Source organism: Hydra vulgaris, chromosome 15 (genome assembly GCF_038396675.1).
Source record: "Hydra vulgaris chromosome 15, alternate assembly HydraT2T_AEP".
NCBI classification, from domain to species: Eukaryota; Metazoa; Cnidaria; class Hydrozoa; order Anthoathecata; family Hydridae; genus Hydra; species Hydra vulgaris.
The window spans coordinates 21,213,315-21,230,000 of NC_088934.1; the positions used below are offsets into that span (position 1 = coordinate 21,213,315).

At 27.6% G+C, this 16,686-nt stretch overlaps 2 protein-coding genes across 3 annotated transcripts in view; both read left to right on the forward strand.

Annotated features, from left to right (window-relative positions):
• The first annotated feature begins 968 nt into the window (after nt 1–968).
• Nucleotides 969–2,346, forward strand: LOC136091291 (uncharacterized). Its single transcript, XM_065818666.1, has 2 exons — nt 969–1,603; nt 1,925–2,346. The coding sequence occupies exons 1-2, from the start codon at nt 1,014–1,016 to the stop codon at nt 2,241–2,243; spliced, it is 909 nt and encodes a 302-aa protein (XP_065674738.1). The 5' UTR covers nt 969–1,013; the 3' UTR covers nt 2,244–2,346.
• Nucleotides 2,347–14,256: 11,910 nt separating this feature from the next.
• The window catches only part of LOC136071974 (probable malonyl-CoA-acyl carrier protein transacylase, mitochondrial), an 8,843-nt gene continuing 6,413 nt past the window's right edge, over nt 14,257–16,686 (forward strand). Inside the window, exon 1 of one of the 2 annotated variants that reach the window (XM_065818709.1) lies at nt 14,257–14,611. In XM_065818709.1, coding sequence (XP_065674781.1) covers nt 14,346–14,611 — 266 coding nt within the window. In that variant the 5' untranslated portion in view covers nt 14,257–14,345. The remainder of the gene's footprint in view (nt 14,612–16,686) is intronic. The other variant, XM_065818711.1, reaches the window with a different exon arrangement.

Sequence of the window (16,686 nt, forward strand, 5' to 3'; positions counted from 1 at the left end):
AATATATAACATAAATCAAAATAATTAATATCAAAAGAGCAATGAAGATAAAGAAAAAACAAATTTTTATTAAAATTGTTATCACTGGTTATATGTACTCTTTTCTCTTCAAAAAAAAAATTGGGCTACAAATACTTTATTAAGAAAGTAATTGATCTTTAAACTGTGCAAAATTAATACCAGGTGTACGTAGTTACATTTTAAGTCCAAAATGTATCATTAACAAGTATTCTTACGCGGAGAACGTTAAGCAATAAAAAGTGAAAATTTAATTTCAACACAATTTTTTTTAAAAATAAATTATAAGTCATCCAAAAAATTTAAATAATAATAATAAATAACAAAACTCTAAAAATTATCTTTGAATACCTGTTTCTAATCGTACTTAGTTTAGATTACAAATCAAACTAGAGTTTTATTAGTTTGTACGGATTAAAATTAATTTAAATTTTATTACGATACGAATCAGTTATGAAAGGTAAGTTTAAAAGTAATGTGTACCTTTGGGGCATATTATCGTTAGTCAATAATGTTCAAAACTATACTATTACACCACTTTAGGGACGTATTTTGCAAACTGCTTTTTATTTATATTATAAATGGTATTAATTTTCAACTCCAACAGTAAGCTTTGTTAATTACGTACGTTCGGTTTTTAGTTTTTAAATTTAGTTCATGGTTTAGTTAATAAAGTGTTTGATTCAGCGTTTTGTTGCAACATAGTTTATAGTAACGTATGCGTTAATTAAATTTTTACTATTATTAAATTACTTTTTTTTATGTAATGCAAAAAACTAATTCTACTATTAACTTTGTTATATTGTATTAAGATAATATTTATTACTTTGAAAAATTTATCACTTTGAAAAAACAAATATTGTGTTATAACAATCTTATATCAATGTTACTTTAACATATAATATCAATGTTGCTTTTGTACGTATTTTATCATAAATTTGAAACATAATTCTTGTATCTAAAATATACTTATAGGTGATTAGTCTTTTTTAGATATGTATAGTTTAAAATTCATTGCTATTGTATTACTTTTTTGGCTTGCTTCTCTACAAGCTATTGAATGGAATGGAAACTGGGCTTTTGGATGCGATTTTCGTAATCGTGACTTGGCTAATGCTCAAATAAAAGGAGCAGAATGTGGAGGCAGATGCTCTACCACACCCCAGTGTACTCATTTTTCCTGGAACAGCTATAATGGCGGAACTTGTTGGATGAAATATGGGCCTGTCTCAAAATCTGATGCTTTTGAAACTGGCGATAGAGGCATGGTATGCGGAGTAATTACTGAAAGTAATGTCAATAAACGTGATGTCTTGGCTACTAGACATGTTAATGGAGGTGGTGATGCTTGTGCGTTACCAAGTGCTGACTATAACGTAAAATACCCTCTTGCACTCGGTGATATAGGAGCGTTAGGAAAACTCAAATTTACTCCTGATTTATGTGGACATGTCTTGCAAATCAATTGTGGAAATGGAAACTTAGATGTTATAATAACAAACTCTAACTATGGCGGTGGTTTAGATCTTTACTCAGAAACAACATGGCCAAAAGCTACCAACAATCTTCCTCCGGGACAAACTTTGCAAGTTTATGATAATTCTTTTATTTTTTTATTTTGATTTTTATAATAATATACTCTTTTAAGGAGTAAGAATGATTGGTTATTATATTTGGAGTTACTTAGTATAGTTGGAGTACTTTTCAAAGTTTCGCTATTATATATGTACATCTAATATCTATATATACATTTAAGTTTTTTTAGTTTTTGTTTTATTACTTAAGGGTATCACTTATATGGCTTACAAACAATTTTTATTATAGCTACTAATAAATACATCGCATGTAAGTCCTGAGTTACTTTTCAATATGTTGTTCAGTTTTTAACTATTCTATATTATTGTAGATGTTCCGTATTGCTATCTCCGGCTAATGCAATTAACGGCAAAGAGTTTCAGTGCTATTACAAACCTGGGACTGGTTCAAACAATCTTTATTATCGTAACATTGGACTTCTCAACACGCGCAACAAAATTGTAACCAAAGCAACCAGAAACGGAATACCAGGAGAGCATAGAGGAGATAATATTTACTATGCTTTCGATGGCCGAGGACAACCAATGCAACCTAGTGAAGAAGTCATTTTTACTTTTAATGACGGAAGTACATACAAAGTAAAATTCAGCGACTGCATTGATGTCGGATCAGAACAAAATTGGAGATAAAAAGAAAAATTAAATTTAATTATTGTACATGAAATTATACAGTTATATTTTATGTAATTGTTCTAAAAAAGTTAAACCATTAAAATAATAAAAATCGTATTAATTTATTTAAAATTTTATATTTTTATTAAATCTTTAATTATTAGCAACGCTTAACCTTCAAACGGATGTACAGAATATTAGAATGCACTAATAATAACATAATAAATACTTCAATGGAGCAGCCGTAGCACAGTATTAGCGCGCTTGCCTCAAAAATAATTGATCCGTAGTTCAACGGGCTTCGGGCAAGTTTTGTAACATCGGTAGGCTTGAACTTCCTTTCAAATGCTCTTCCGCAGTGATCTGTGATAAGACCGTAAGGACTTCTTGGGGCACCTAAAATAAAATAAAATACAGGTAATAATAAGATCAATAAAGGTTATAAAGTTAGTTTTCTTAGTAATACAATTCTAAGAATCAGGCTGCCCAGCACACTTTGCTAAGAACAAGGCTACCCAGCAAATATGTCGGTTAAATTTGCTATGAACCAGGCTATTTTATATAAAATAAAGGTGTTTCAATGTTTTTATTAAATTATATTATTTTCTGCTAAAAAAATTAAAATTTACTATTTAGAAACTCATACATCTAAAAAGATGTAATTCAGATAAAACCTTGCTAAAAAAGAGAATATGAGTGTGCTTATTGTGATTATTGTAAGGTTATTTGATAATTGTCACAAGAAAATTCAAATTTAAGATAACTTATCACTTTTATTGGAAGGAAAAACTTAAATAAGTAAACGTATAGTAAAATGAACGCCGTGTCTATCTGTCTAAACAGTATATCATTTCTGTGAAATTATTTCTATGTAAGAGCCCATTTTAGTTGCCTTACATTTTAGTCACCTTACTTACCTTTCTATCCCTTACAGTAAGGCATAGAAGGGTAAGTAAGGTGACTAAAATTTTTAGACTTTTTTATAAGTTTTAATGCAAAATTTAGTTAAATAATAACTTTGTAAACTCTTTGAAACGCGGATTTATAATTTTTTTTATTTCATATTAGTTAACTTCTTAAAATAATGTAATAACTTAAAACGAGGAATTGAATAACAAACTCTGCTATTTTTATACTGGCGTCAAAAATATCACAGTAGACAAAAGTCATATAGCAATTCGGCGTTATTACCCCTCATCTGGTGAATAAACTTCTTTTTTTTTTGTCTTTTTTTTTTTGCCGTATAAGGCTATTTACAATGAGAAAAATTGTTTACATATATAATAAATGGCCAGAGCCAGAAGAAGACACAGTCTTATCGCCGAGTCCAGTTTACATTAACATTGAAGCAGTACAATTTAAAAAACTTAAAACATAAAAATAGGTAAAATAAAAAATAAAAATATCTCCACAAAGATATTACAAACTATATAATAAGATATTAAAATAACATAAGTTTGAATAATAGCATATTTTGATAGGAAATAAAAGTTAGGAAATCTAAACAAAAATAAGTGATGACTTTTTCAAAACAAAAATAGGTGAAGACCTTTTCAGTTTACTTATTTTATTTAATGATCTAATTTTAAAAGAAATATTTTAAATCAAAGTTTTTTCCTATTAAGAACGTTTACATACTATTTTGAATAGTTCTAAAGAGATGTTTTGAAGAATGTTACTTTTAATAATTTTTTGAAAAAATTCATTCCATAGAAATGGCCCACGATATTGAATTTGGAATGAACTGAGTTTTAAATAGAATCTTGGAACTTCAAAAGTATCATTTTAGTAAAGTAAGAGTGAAATATGTTAGGAGACAAACCATGCTTTGATTTAAATATGAACTGCATAATTTGGTATATACTAACTTTATAAACATTGAGTGCATTAAGTTCAATTAAGAGAGGCAGTTCTCTTAACGCCAAAAATAATTCTGCATGCAAGTTTTTGTTTACCATAGATTTTTTTAAGCTTTCCATAGTTGCTACTTCCTCATGCAATATTGCAATAGGGTAGATAACTATGGATAAATGAAAAATATATAATTTTTAAAGACTTGATATTAAAAAGTGGTTTAACTCTATATAGAACAGAATATATTTTTGGAAATTTTATTTTCAATAGATTTAATTGATAATGAGATTTCCATGATATACTTCCATCTAATATTATTCCCAGGAAGTTAACATTTGGTTCTCTTTTAATAACTGAATTATTAATAAAGAGATTGGGTAACTTTAAAGGGAGGTGATCTCTCTTACCAGGTTTATGAAACAACACAAATTTAGTTTTCAGTACATTTAATGAAAGTTTATTACAAGAAATCCAATCATTAACTTTTATTAGTTCTTCATTACATATTTTAAAAAGATTATATTTTTATTTAAGTAAAAAAGATTAGAGTTGTCAGCAAACAAAATAAGATTTAAAGTTTTGGAAGCTAAATATAAATCGTTAATGTAGAGGAAAAATAATAGAGGTCCTAAGATGGATCCCAGGTAAACACCACGAGTTATAATTTTGTTTCCTGTTTCATTTTCTTTATACACTATGTTTTGTTTTCTGTTTGACAGGTAATTTTTAAACAAGATAATCATGCCATGGTCAACTGTGTCAAATGCTTTTGACAGATCAATAAAAACTCCTAATGTATAACAATCATTATTGAACCCATCGGATATATAACTTATTAATTCAATTACTGCATGATCCGTTAAATGTTTATATTTGAATCCATATTGTTTATTATCCTGTATTTTGTTTTTGATTAGATAGTTATTAAGTCTATCATACATAATACGTTCTAATAATTTTGAGAAACATGGTAAGACAGAAATAGGTCTATAATTTGACATAATTGTGTCATCGTCTGTTTTGAAAATAGGTGATATTTTAGCAATTTTTAATTTCTCCGCTACAAAGATTAAAAATATTAAACAGAGATGGTTCAATAATATTGAAGATTGCTTTAACTACTTTCACACTAGTTTGATCAATGCCAACATATTTATTATTTTTCAGACTATTGAACACATTACGCACCTCACTTATATTTAAATTAACTTCTTTCATAGATATATTGGTTGGTTTTATATAGGATTCGAAATTTTTGGAGTTTTTTGGAATTTTATCAGCTAACTTTGGGCTAACTTCAAAGAAATAGTCGTTAAGCTTTTCAACGATGGTTTCTTTATTACTGGTCATTTTCCCATCAATTAAGAGTCTTTGTGGCAAATTATTGTTCGCACATTTATTTTTACCAATTATCTGCTTATTTACATTCCAAGTTTTTTGTATGCTTCCTTGGGTTTTTTCTAACATCTTAGCATAATAAACTCTTTTCTGAGTGTTTCTTTGTTTCTTCAAACAAGTTTTTTAATTTTTGTAATTTATTTCATTTTTATATGATTTATGTTTTAAATACTTTTCATAAAGTTTTTGTTTCCTCCTTAGATGATTTAAGTAAACCTTTGGTCATCCAAGGGTTTAAAAGTGGGTTAGAATTTATAGCTATTTTTTTTTATTGGAAATGCCAATTCATATTATTTACAAAACTGCACCAAAAAAAGTTCATATGCCTTATTTGCATCTTGTGATTGTAATATAAGATTTTTTCTGATAAGAGATTTCAAAAGTACAACAAAGAGTTTTCATTGATCCGTCGCGTTTGGATTGTAGATTTTAAGGCATAATGATTGTCAGTTATACTATTTGTAATTAAGAATATTGGGAAATGATCTGTTATGTCAGTTTTGATTTTTTTTTTCTTTTATTAATTAGTTTTGATTATACCAGATTCTAAGTTGCAATTATAAACGTTATTAGTAAATATATTATCAAGTAATGTCGATGAGGTGTTAGTTATTCTGGTTGATTTGTTTATCGTTAGATTTATATTATGTTAAAAAAGGGTATTTAAAATACATTGAACATTTAAATTTGAAGCTTTAACAAGTTTATATTATAGTCGCCAGTTTTTTTTTATATTCTCATCTCTCCGTTAAGCTTAACGGAGCGTTTGTCAAAAATTTCTTTTAAATTACATTAATAAAAAATTTATTTAAAATTATAATTTTTTAAACATAATTGTTTTATTTTGTTATAAGTTTTATTTTAACGAATTTATATAAATTTTCGTTATTTCTTTACTTAAAAATATTGTAATGAAATTTCAGACAAAAGCTCCGTTAAGCTTAACGGAGAGATGAGAATCGGAGAAACGGAGAGATGAGATTAAAAATATTTTTAAATAGGTTTTAAAAAACTTTTAAATTTCCAGCTGGCTTTCTATAAATAAAATTAATGATAATATTTTTGGTTGCTTTATTTGTTATTTTGATGCATAACGACTGACAATCTGTTTCGTTAACACTGAGGTCATGACACAAAATAAAGTTAATAGATTTGTGAATAAAAGATACTTATATCCCGAACAACGTTTGACGAGGTTGGTTAATTGAAACGCATTTATTTAATTCATAGTTAAAATTATTTTAAAATCGTGGTTTAGATCATGTAATAATAATTTTAGATTATCAAAATTTTTATTAATACTTCGAATGTTTAGATTTAAAATTAAAAAATTATTATATTTTTTTTACTAAAAAATTGAGTAGATTCACGGACTGAATAGTATTTACTTTCAAAGTTTTTTTGATTGAAATAGTCGTAAAAGCTGTTATTCTCCGTATTAAAATTAAATAAAAAATTGTCATCTATTTTGAAAAGAAAAATAATAAAATAATTTCGTCATCACGAAAATAAGATATTAAAAAAAAGTAAAATAATTTTTTTTTAATATCTTATTTTCGTGAGCCCAATCGCGTATGATCAGTTTATCATATAAAAGGCTTGCAAACTTTCCTGCCGCTCGTTCAATTTTTATTTGTTCTCTTAGACTCTTCCTAATTTGCACTGTCTCAGCGTAAAAATTTTTATTAATATAGATATTTTTACCTTTAAGGTTAGTGGTCTTTTTTAAAATGACGACTTTATCCTTTAAGTCCAGAAGTTTTATGATTATTGTTCTTGGTTTACCTGAACTTTTATGGCCAGTTCAGTGTGCCCTTTCAATTTTAATACCTTTTAGGCCTAAATAATTTTTAAAAGTTTTGTTAACCTTTATTTCGCTGTTTTCCCAGCTTTCCTCTTCGTTTTCTTTAACTCTATCAGTTCTCAGATTACTCCGCTGTGATCGATTTTCCATTTCTCTTAGTTTGCTTCTAATTTTAACATATGCAGATTCGTTACTTAGTATTGCGCTTGTTTATTTACACTTCTTTTGTGAATTAATGACAGACTTGATTTTTTCATCTATTAGATGTTCGTGAAAATTTAGGCTCTCTTTAATATCATCAACCTCTTTTTTTATTGTTTTAATCTGTTTACAATTTTCATTAATATTTGATTCAACATTTTCTAATCGCTCGTATAATATTTTTTTGCTACTACTTATGTTTAACACGTTCTTTTCTTGTTGTTTTTATCATGCTTTCAGATTCCTTCTTAAACTCCTTAAACATTTTTTTTATCACTTTCTCTGTTGGGTCGATTGTAACTGCAATAATAAATAATAATAAAATAATAATATTATATATTCAATAATAAAATAATATAAAGTCTAAAATGATATAAATACGTCTTGCTTGTTCAAATGCGTAATGCGTTGCTTTAAAAACGAAACTGGTGAAATAAACTTCAAACTTTTTTTTTTTCATTGTTTAATTTTTAGGAAAAAATGAAAGTTTATCATTAGATTTGAAACTCTATTATCGAATCATTAAAAATCCACGACGTTTTAAACAAGTCTATACAAAATCATTTCTGTATATAATAATGAATTTTTTTAATTGCCCACACATTTTGATTGATACTAATATTGAGGGTTTTAATCTTGTCCACTCTAACAACCGTTATATACCAAAAATGATTATGCTTGATTATCCCTATACCAAAAATGATTATGCTTGAAAAAAAAAAAATGATAAGAAAACAACGCTTATAGGGGAGATGGGGGCGCATTGATCGCCGTAGCAGTGTTTTGAAAATTGCGCAGAACCTGAAAGAGATGTAAAAACTTATTAACTACGAAACACATGTAGAACTATCTGGCTTTTGGAATATATAAATATTTTGATTTAAAAAAATGATAAACATGAATAATTTTAACTTTTAAACAACCCTCTCAAAAGATCAATGTACCCCAAACTACGGGGTACTATGATCTCCGACTTGGGGCACATTGATCTTATATGCGTAATATTATCTAAACGTTTAACACTTCTATAACTAAATCTTGTAAATAATTTAGTCAAAGGGTAATATTGTATAACATATAATACATCTAAATTTTTTAATTATTTTTTAAATATAGCAGTTAAACCCACTAGTCTAATTTTTAATTAAAAAATGTATAAATCACAGCAGCTATAAGCTACCCGCTTTATATACGTTTAAAACTTTACAACAACTTGAAATTTATAAGAACTGAAATATAAAGACTTAAATAAGAATACAACTTTTAAGTTTACAAAACTTGTTAAAAGTACAATATTTTGATTAAGAATATTTCATCATTTGTGAAAGTCAAGTTGTGAAGCAGCTTTTGGTTTACATTATTTTTTATTCCTAAGCAAGTAATTCTTAGTTTCTTTCTTATCTTTTGTGGAGACTTTTTGTTGATTTTTGGTTTGCTTCAAAATTTTCTTTTCTTTTGACAAACGAATTTCATTTCTGACAGGAGTATCAGTCAAGATCCTTGTTTTTAACTGCCTACTTTTAACATTTTTTTTTCTGGCAGATGCTTTTGGGTAAGGTTTTAAAACCTCAGGTGAGATTATAGAAGCAACACTTGTTGACACTTTGTTTAAAATACTTGTTTCAATATTTACTATAGTTATTTCAGACTCTATGTGATTAACATGTGCTGGTATCATTTCAGATTCCATGTTGTTGACAGGAGTGATAGTAACTGTATCTGGAGCAGCTCTATCTGTAACTGATGATGGTAAATATTTGTCATCTTTGAAAATTTCAGAATTGAATGGCTCAATGCCAGCTACTCTAAATCCTGTCTGTATATTAGATGGTGAGAAAGCTTTTGTATACGGTTCTCGAACTATTGAAACAATATCATAAATGGTCATTGGTCTTGGGTTTGAAACCATCCAATTATCACATGCAGAATTGTAAAACCTTTTCAATGGTCCAAAAACAGTTCTATCTAATGGCTGCAATTTATGGCTGCAATGGGGAGGAAAACTTATCATTGTAATTCCGTGTTGAATTGCAAGCTCCAAGCCTTTAACAGAAATATGACTTTCATGACTGTCGAGAAGTAACAAAACTGGAGATTCCTGAGAACAGTTTGAATATTTAACAAAATGTTTAATCCATTCTATGAAAATTTCTGAGTTCATCCAACCAGAAGGATTTGCAAATCCCACACATCCAGGAGGTCCTTCCTTAATCATGTAATCATGAAACTTTACCCTAGGAAAAATAAATAATGGAGGAATGAAATTTCCAATAGCATTAGAGGCACAACATGCAGTTACCAATGTTCCTCGTTCTGCAGATGTGATTCTTCCAACTTGTTTGCTTCCTCTACCAGCTAAAACCTTTACCGGCTTTTGAACGGTTGTTAAACCAGTTTCATCAACATTATATATACAGTTAGGATTATATTTATATCGATTTCTTACCGTTTTAAGATTTTGAAAAAACTCTCTTACAGTGTGTTTGTTAAAAGCTGTTAATCGAGCGAAGCTCGTTGCTTCAGGTGTTCATAGAGACAACTCTGGTTGTCTTTTCATAAAACCTTGCAACCAATCAATGCCTGCAATTTTATTTTTGATCCATGATGATGGGCATATCTTAGGTCAACTAGGTTGACCTAGTTGAAAGGCCATAGTTCATTTTTGATGCAATTAGTAAATAACTTGATAAACTTTTTTCATCTTCTGCTGTAAAAACTTGTCTATTGTTGTAGTTAGGCTTGAAAGCTTCATTAGGATTAAGCCTCTTTTTACGACAATATCTTTTTAAAGTCATTCTATCTATGTTAAACTGACATGCTACAACATTCAGTTGTGTTCCTTCTAAAACTTTATTAACAGCTACTTTCATTGTTTCACTTGGTATAGCAACTTTATTTGTTTTTTTAATTCTATTTCTAACCATTTTAAGATCTGTAAAAAAATATATCAATAAAAACATATGTTTTTAATAAATGCTAATATTTAACATAATAATATTGTGTTAAATATTTTTTAATTATTATGTTAAATATTATTCTTTTGATATTATAAAATAATAGTATTATTATTACTAGCTTAAAACATAAGTAGATTTAAAAAATGAAATGCTGAAAGCTATTGTTTGTTTATATATAGTTTTTTTTAAATTATAAATACAATTCCATTCGTTAAACTGTATTGCTTATAAACAAAAACATGGGGCACTTCGTCTTCTATGGGGCACTTTGATCCTCCGATCAATGGGCCCCGCATAGCCAAAGATCAATGTACCCCAATAGGTATAGGTAACATATTGATAGCAATATCTACTGTATAAATTGCAGCCAAATAAAAATTATATATTATATTATACACCTAACACTTACAAATTTAAAATAAAATTGTTGTTAACCCATACAGACATCTAAATAAAAATATATTTGAATTATAGTACGATTTAAAAAAATCACTTTTTATGACGAAAAACAATATTTTCTTTATTTTTTTTGACGCTGATAACCTTATGAAAAAATATTACGAATAATCAATTAGAGAAGCATAATGGTTAATTAAATTGCAACCTCACTTCTAGTAAGGCAAAAATGAACGAGTAAAAGCCAAAAGATCATACTGCCCCGGCGATCAATGCGCCCCCATCTCCCCTACTATTTTACATATTACGAACCTTATAATCATGAAGCTGATTCTCTTAACAATTCTAGAACTTTACTGGGAATGTTATGCAAAGTTCAATTGTTACTTAACTCTAATTTTCTTAGAGATAATATGACGGGATTACTGGATACAAGCAACCTATTATTCAAATTGAAGTTTGCATCTTTTTTCAATGTCTTTGTGCTAAAACTTTCCCAAAATTTCTTTATTTCGAAAGTCTTTATTTCGCACCTCTAGGGCCTCTTTTGACATTATTCCAATCGGAAGATAATTTCTTTTAATTACGGCATAACCACAAACTAGAATTTTGTGAACAAATTATGACGTATAACACCATGAATAGTTTAGTAAACTTTCTAGTATCTATTTCATATCCAGACGACAAAGTGACTAAAGTAAAATGAAAATACAATATAAGAGTTTCATCAACTTTCAATATTTCAGTAGTTGATTTATAGTTACCAAAAGCTATATGGGCAGTATTTTCCATCGTTACTTTTAAAAAAATCTACAACCAATCCTAATTGGTTCATGAAACCAGTCTAAATTTTGCTCTTTACTTGTTGTACCGTAAATTCATCAGCTACGACTCTAGCCTGCCATTTTCTAGTCCCTTAAGCATTGTGATTAGTACTGAAACTTGTACATCACACAGCCTTTCAAGAGTGTGTTTAAGAAAGTGTTTTAGCAATTTGTTTACTAAATAGTCATCCACATGAATATTTTTAGGATTGCATTTAGCTCTTGAAGATCTTATATAATTATAAAAAGTATATATTTGGCTGCCTTTTTCTTCAGCACCATTTCTTAGAAACTGGTATGTTGATTTTATACCACCATTAATAAATAATGCTTAGGCATCATGATTTTAGTTTATTTTGTTATGTAAGTCCATAAATGTCATCAATTTTTATATTATTACTAAGCAAAAAAAGCAAAAAAATTACCAGCAAAACAGAACAATTTATGCTGAATTAAATATCAAACAAAATAAAATTTAGAAGATACCGCGGAAATAAGAAAAATAAGAAGTACAGCGGAAAAACATTTAACCAGGAAGGTTAGACCTTCTTCCTAAATATACATTATATAATACTTTTGGACTAAATCATTTAGAGCATTTATAAACTTGAAGTTATTGTTACTTAAATAAAACCTCATATTTAAGTTGAAGATTATTGTCCCTCATTGCTTTGGGTACATTAATCTATTGTAAGGGTTGTTTTAAAGTAGAAATATACTATGTTCATCAATTTTTTAATAAATTTTTTATGTATAAGGGCTGCCCATTAAATATGTTAATAATTTTTAACGATTTTCAACTCCCTCGTCCCCAAAGTCAATAACTTATCAAACTTCACGAGACTGCCTATAAAAATACGTCAACATTTGATTACCTCTCCTCTTAAAATGAAATGCACTTGAAAATTAATCTTTTTTTTCCTTTTTTAAAGTAATTAAATTTATTAAAAAAAGCAACTTTGTTGAGCTTTGAGGAAGGTCAACTTTTATTGACCTGTCCCTTCTCTCTCTTTATTAACATTTGTTAAAAAATTTCTGACACCCCGTGTCCATTAATTATGTTATTTTGTTGACATAGTAAATGGACAGCCCCTTGTTTTAAGTCTGATTGTTCTACAGTTGTTTAATTTTGTAATTGATAAGTTTTTATATAAAAAAACACCGTAGCAGTGTTTTATAAATTTCGCCGTATTAGTGTTTTGCTGCAGTACACAGTGATATAGAAACACTTAAAATTCGGCCAAAATACAGTTTTTTGAGTAATGCAATTTAAATAATTTTATTAGCTAACTATTTTTCTACGATTTTTTATGATTCTAACGGCATAAAAAGATAAGTACTGAAATAATATCATTATTAAAATTTAATTTTCTCCCTAAATACAAAACCTCTCATTTTAATTTTCATTATATACAAAGATATTATATACATTATATACAATATTATATCATTCAGATATTATATCATCATTCAGATATTATATCAGATTATTTCAGATATTATATCATCATTCAGATATTATATCATTATATTATACAAGAGATATCATCAGATATTATATCATTATATACAATAGATAATTCTATCTTAATTTATAAAAATTTTTTTATACGTATTTATTTATGATGTAAGAAATGCATTTAAAAAAATGCAATTTTAAGGAATTTAAACTGCTTTTTATGGAGCGAGGACATTTTACCTTCGAATTCCTTCCCAAATACAATTTTTTTTTTTAAAGAGAGTTTGTATCATTCTTTAAGAAACTAAAAAAGTTAGCTGCTCTAACTTGCCCCGTTTTGAAATATTGTGGTTTTAAAAAGCTCATTTTATAAAAAAAAAGTTAGCGACGTAAAAGCTGGTGCGATGAAATTTAACTTCAATATTTATGTTTTGAGAATTTTTCCTGATATTTCTGAACAGAACTTTTTGATGTATTTAAATATATATACAATTGACTCTCGATATCTCGACTACTTGATATCTCGAACTTTATTTACTTTATTTTTCAAGAAAAAATATTTTAAAATTAATTTTGGCCTAATTTAAAGCTAATCGTGATCTCTGTGCAGTGCGAGCAATGTCGCGTAGCAGTGTTCCCCGTAGCAGTGTTTTGTAAATTGCGAATAACCCAATATGGATATAAGAGGTCGTCCATAAACTACATCACGTTTAAAGGGGGAGAAGTCAGTGTTTTTGTGACGACTCATACGGGACTTGTTAGTTAAGTGTTACGATGTTAATGAAAGCTTGCTGAAGAAAGCACGTCGGGGCGTAGTGATAAGGCAAATATTGTCTTCTTTCATGTAGATTTTATTTATATAACACGGCATTGTATTCTTTTTTTTAATGACGAAATAAATAAATAAATCAAGTGGGTTTATAATAAACCTTATTATTTTAAATAATAAGGTTTAAAAGATATAAATCAAGGAGGTAAATAATAAAGCTTATTAATTTTTATTTTATATACCTCCGTGAAATAAATGTTGTGATGAAGGGAGGAGTGAAAACAGTCGAAACTTGCGTGACGTAATGGACGACCCCAAACTTATCAATAATTATTCGCAATTTACAAAACACTGCTACGGCGACCGATGGGCCCCATATCCCCTATATTGGGTTCATTTAAAGATACGCAAATAGTAATATTACTAATGTTGTTAAGATAATACTGTATTGGTCAGCCATGTATACTGTATTTAACTTCAAAAACTTTTATAGTGATTTGAACAAAAAATTGATTCTTAGAAAAGCTTTTATTCTCTTTTTTTCTACACAAAAAAATAATGCTTTAATAATGTGTCCATCGCAAGGGACACAGTTTGTAGGGATGCTTGCAAAAGTAGATGTAACCAACTATGTTTATAAGCAGTTGATTGATTTAGCGAAAAATACTTTAGGCTATAACTTGCTTGATAAATGTAAGCATGGACCACAAGAATTGTTAACCAGGTAAATACGCTACAAATTTTTTGTTTACGATAATTTTTATCGGAAAATGTAAGAGTTGTGTATGTTTTTTCTTTTTTTAAAAAAAAGTAAAATATAGACTAAATTAGTTGTGTATAATATATAATATATGTGTAATAATATTTTTTTATACAGGAAATATACAAAGAATATTATATTAGATATGTGCAATAATGGTTGGACACTTAAGATTTTTTTTATTTTTCAATAAGAAATAAACGAGTAAAACTAAATCAATTGTATATGCTCCATTATTGTCTATAAATGTTCAGTAAGGTGTACACATAACATATAAGTAGAACTCTTTTCACCTGGAGCTGAAAAAATTTCTTTGATTTTTCAACTTCTAGTCAAAGATTCTCATGGAGAGAGCAGGTTTTGTGGTTGCTTTAGACAATTAGTTGAAAGTTCATGTTTTAACGTTGGTATTGGCTTTTGAATAAGGCTGTGCCATTGGTACCTTTTGGTGTGATTAACAGAATACCCGTTTCTCACTATGCATAATAACATTGTTTCGCCAACTCATAATATGATTTTTTTATAGCAAAAAATTACATGTCTAAACTCTGATTTTGCTGATTCAAGTTATGCGAAACCCACATACCTAGTTCCAAGTAATAACCAAGTTAATTCGGATTATGTAAAATAGTGGCAATCTAAAAATGCTCATAAAGCAGAGTGTGGTTTGCTATAAGTTGCTCTTAATTAGATCTTTTAATTGGGTAAGATCAAACTCAAGAGGATGTCTAGACATGAGTTCATCTCCCAACTTGTAGTTGTTTTTATAACTTTTCAATATTACTGTATTATATTCTATTTTTGTAAACAAAAACTTACTGAAATTTCGCGTTTTTAAAATTGATAATTGAAGCAAGCCATATTTGAACCCTAATAACTCTCCTTAAAAGCTCTCGGTAATTTGTTTTATTAAGTAAACTTAAGTTTAAAGTCAATGAATTTTGATTTAGTTATTTTGATTTAGAAGGAAGTTGGATGAAGAAGTAGGAAATGGTTTTGCTCTGATTACCCAATTTTTTTCCAAGTCATCTTTATTTTAAATTAGTATTTACATAATAAAAACTTGAAAAATCTTTATGTCTATAAGTTACATATCTTATATAATTCCATCGAAATTACAGATTTTGAAGTATTCGTTCAAAATCTGTTCTTCTACCAAGCCCCCATTGGGATCTTTTGTTTTTACACTTTTGAAATGAGGAAATGTTTAATCAAAAATTGTTAGGGTGTTGAATCAAAAAATTTAGAAACTTAAAGTATTTTTCCATCTTAAAACATCATACATCTTAAAATATCTTCTTATGAAAAGTGTACACTAAAAAGATTTAAAAAAAATTTTTTTTTTCATCATAAAACATCTTTTTATGCACTAATAAGACTTTTTATTATAGTTAATATTTTTAATTCTGCAACATTAGAATTAGAGAAAAAATCTTGTGACAAAGTAAATATGGCTCTTACTCTAGCCTTAGCAACCAATTTTAGTTTTTATAAAATGATTAGAAATAATAAAAATAAAACAATTTAAACTAAATTGAGCTTTAAATTTTTGAATTTTAAAGTTTGTACTATTTTATAACTGTTTTATTTAAATCTACTTACATTATTACAATTTACTTTAGAATTTCTGTCTATAAGATTTATTTATTTTTTTAATTTAAATTAATATAGCAAAACAATATTGTAAACTACTTCAGCTATGTGCTTATGGAGGAGGGGGGGGGGGGAGGGGCAGTTTAAGAGTTAACTACAAATTAAAAAATTATAAATTATAATTTTTTTTTTTTGCAATGTACATTCATTTAAATTTTTTTTACATACATTTATACATATTTATATATATATATATATATATATATATATATATATATATATATATATATATATATATATATATATATATATATACACATACATACATACATATATATTTAATTAATTAAAGTTACTATCTTATTTCAAAACTGAGGGCCTAACAAGGTGGTAAAAAAACTGTTTAGTTTAGGTAAATACACAATGATGTTTAGAGGAAGTATAAA

Excerpts from the sequence above, each read along its gene's own strand:
- LOC136091291 (XM_065818666.1), top strand. The coding sequence starts at position 1,014 with ATGTATAGTTTAAAATTCATTGCTATTGTATTACTTTTTTGGCTTGCT. Across the intron at positions 1,604-1,924 it reads CTTCCTCCGGGACAAACTTT|ATGTTCCGTATTGCTATCTC; the intron begins GCAAGTTTATGA and ends ATATTATTGTAG.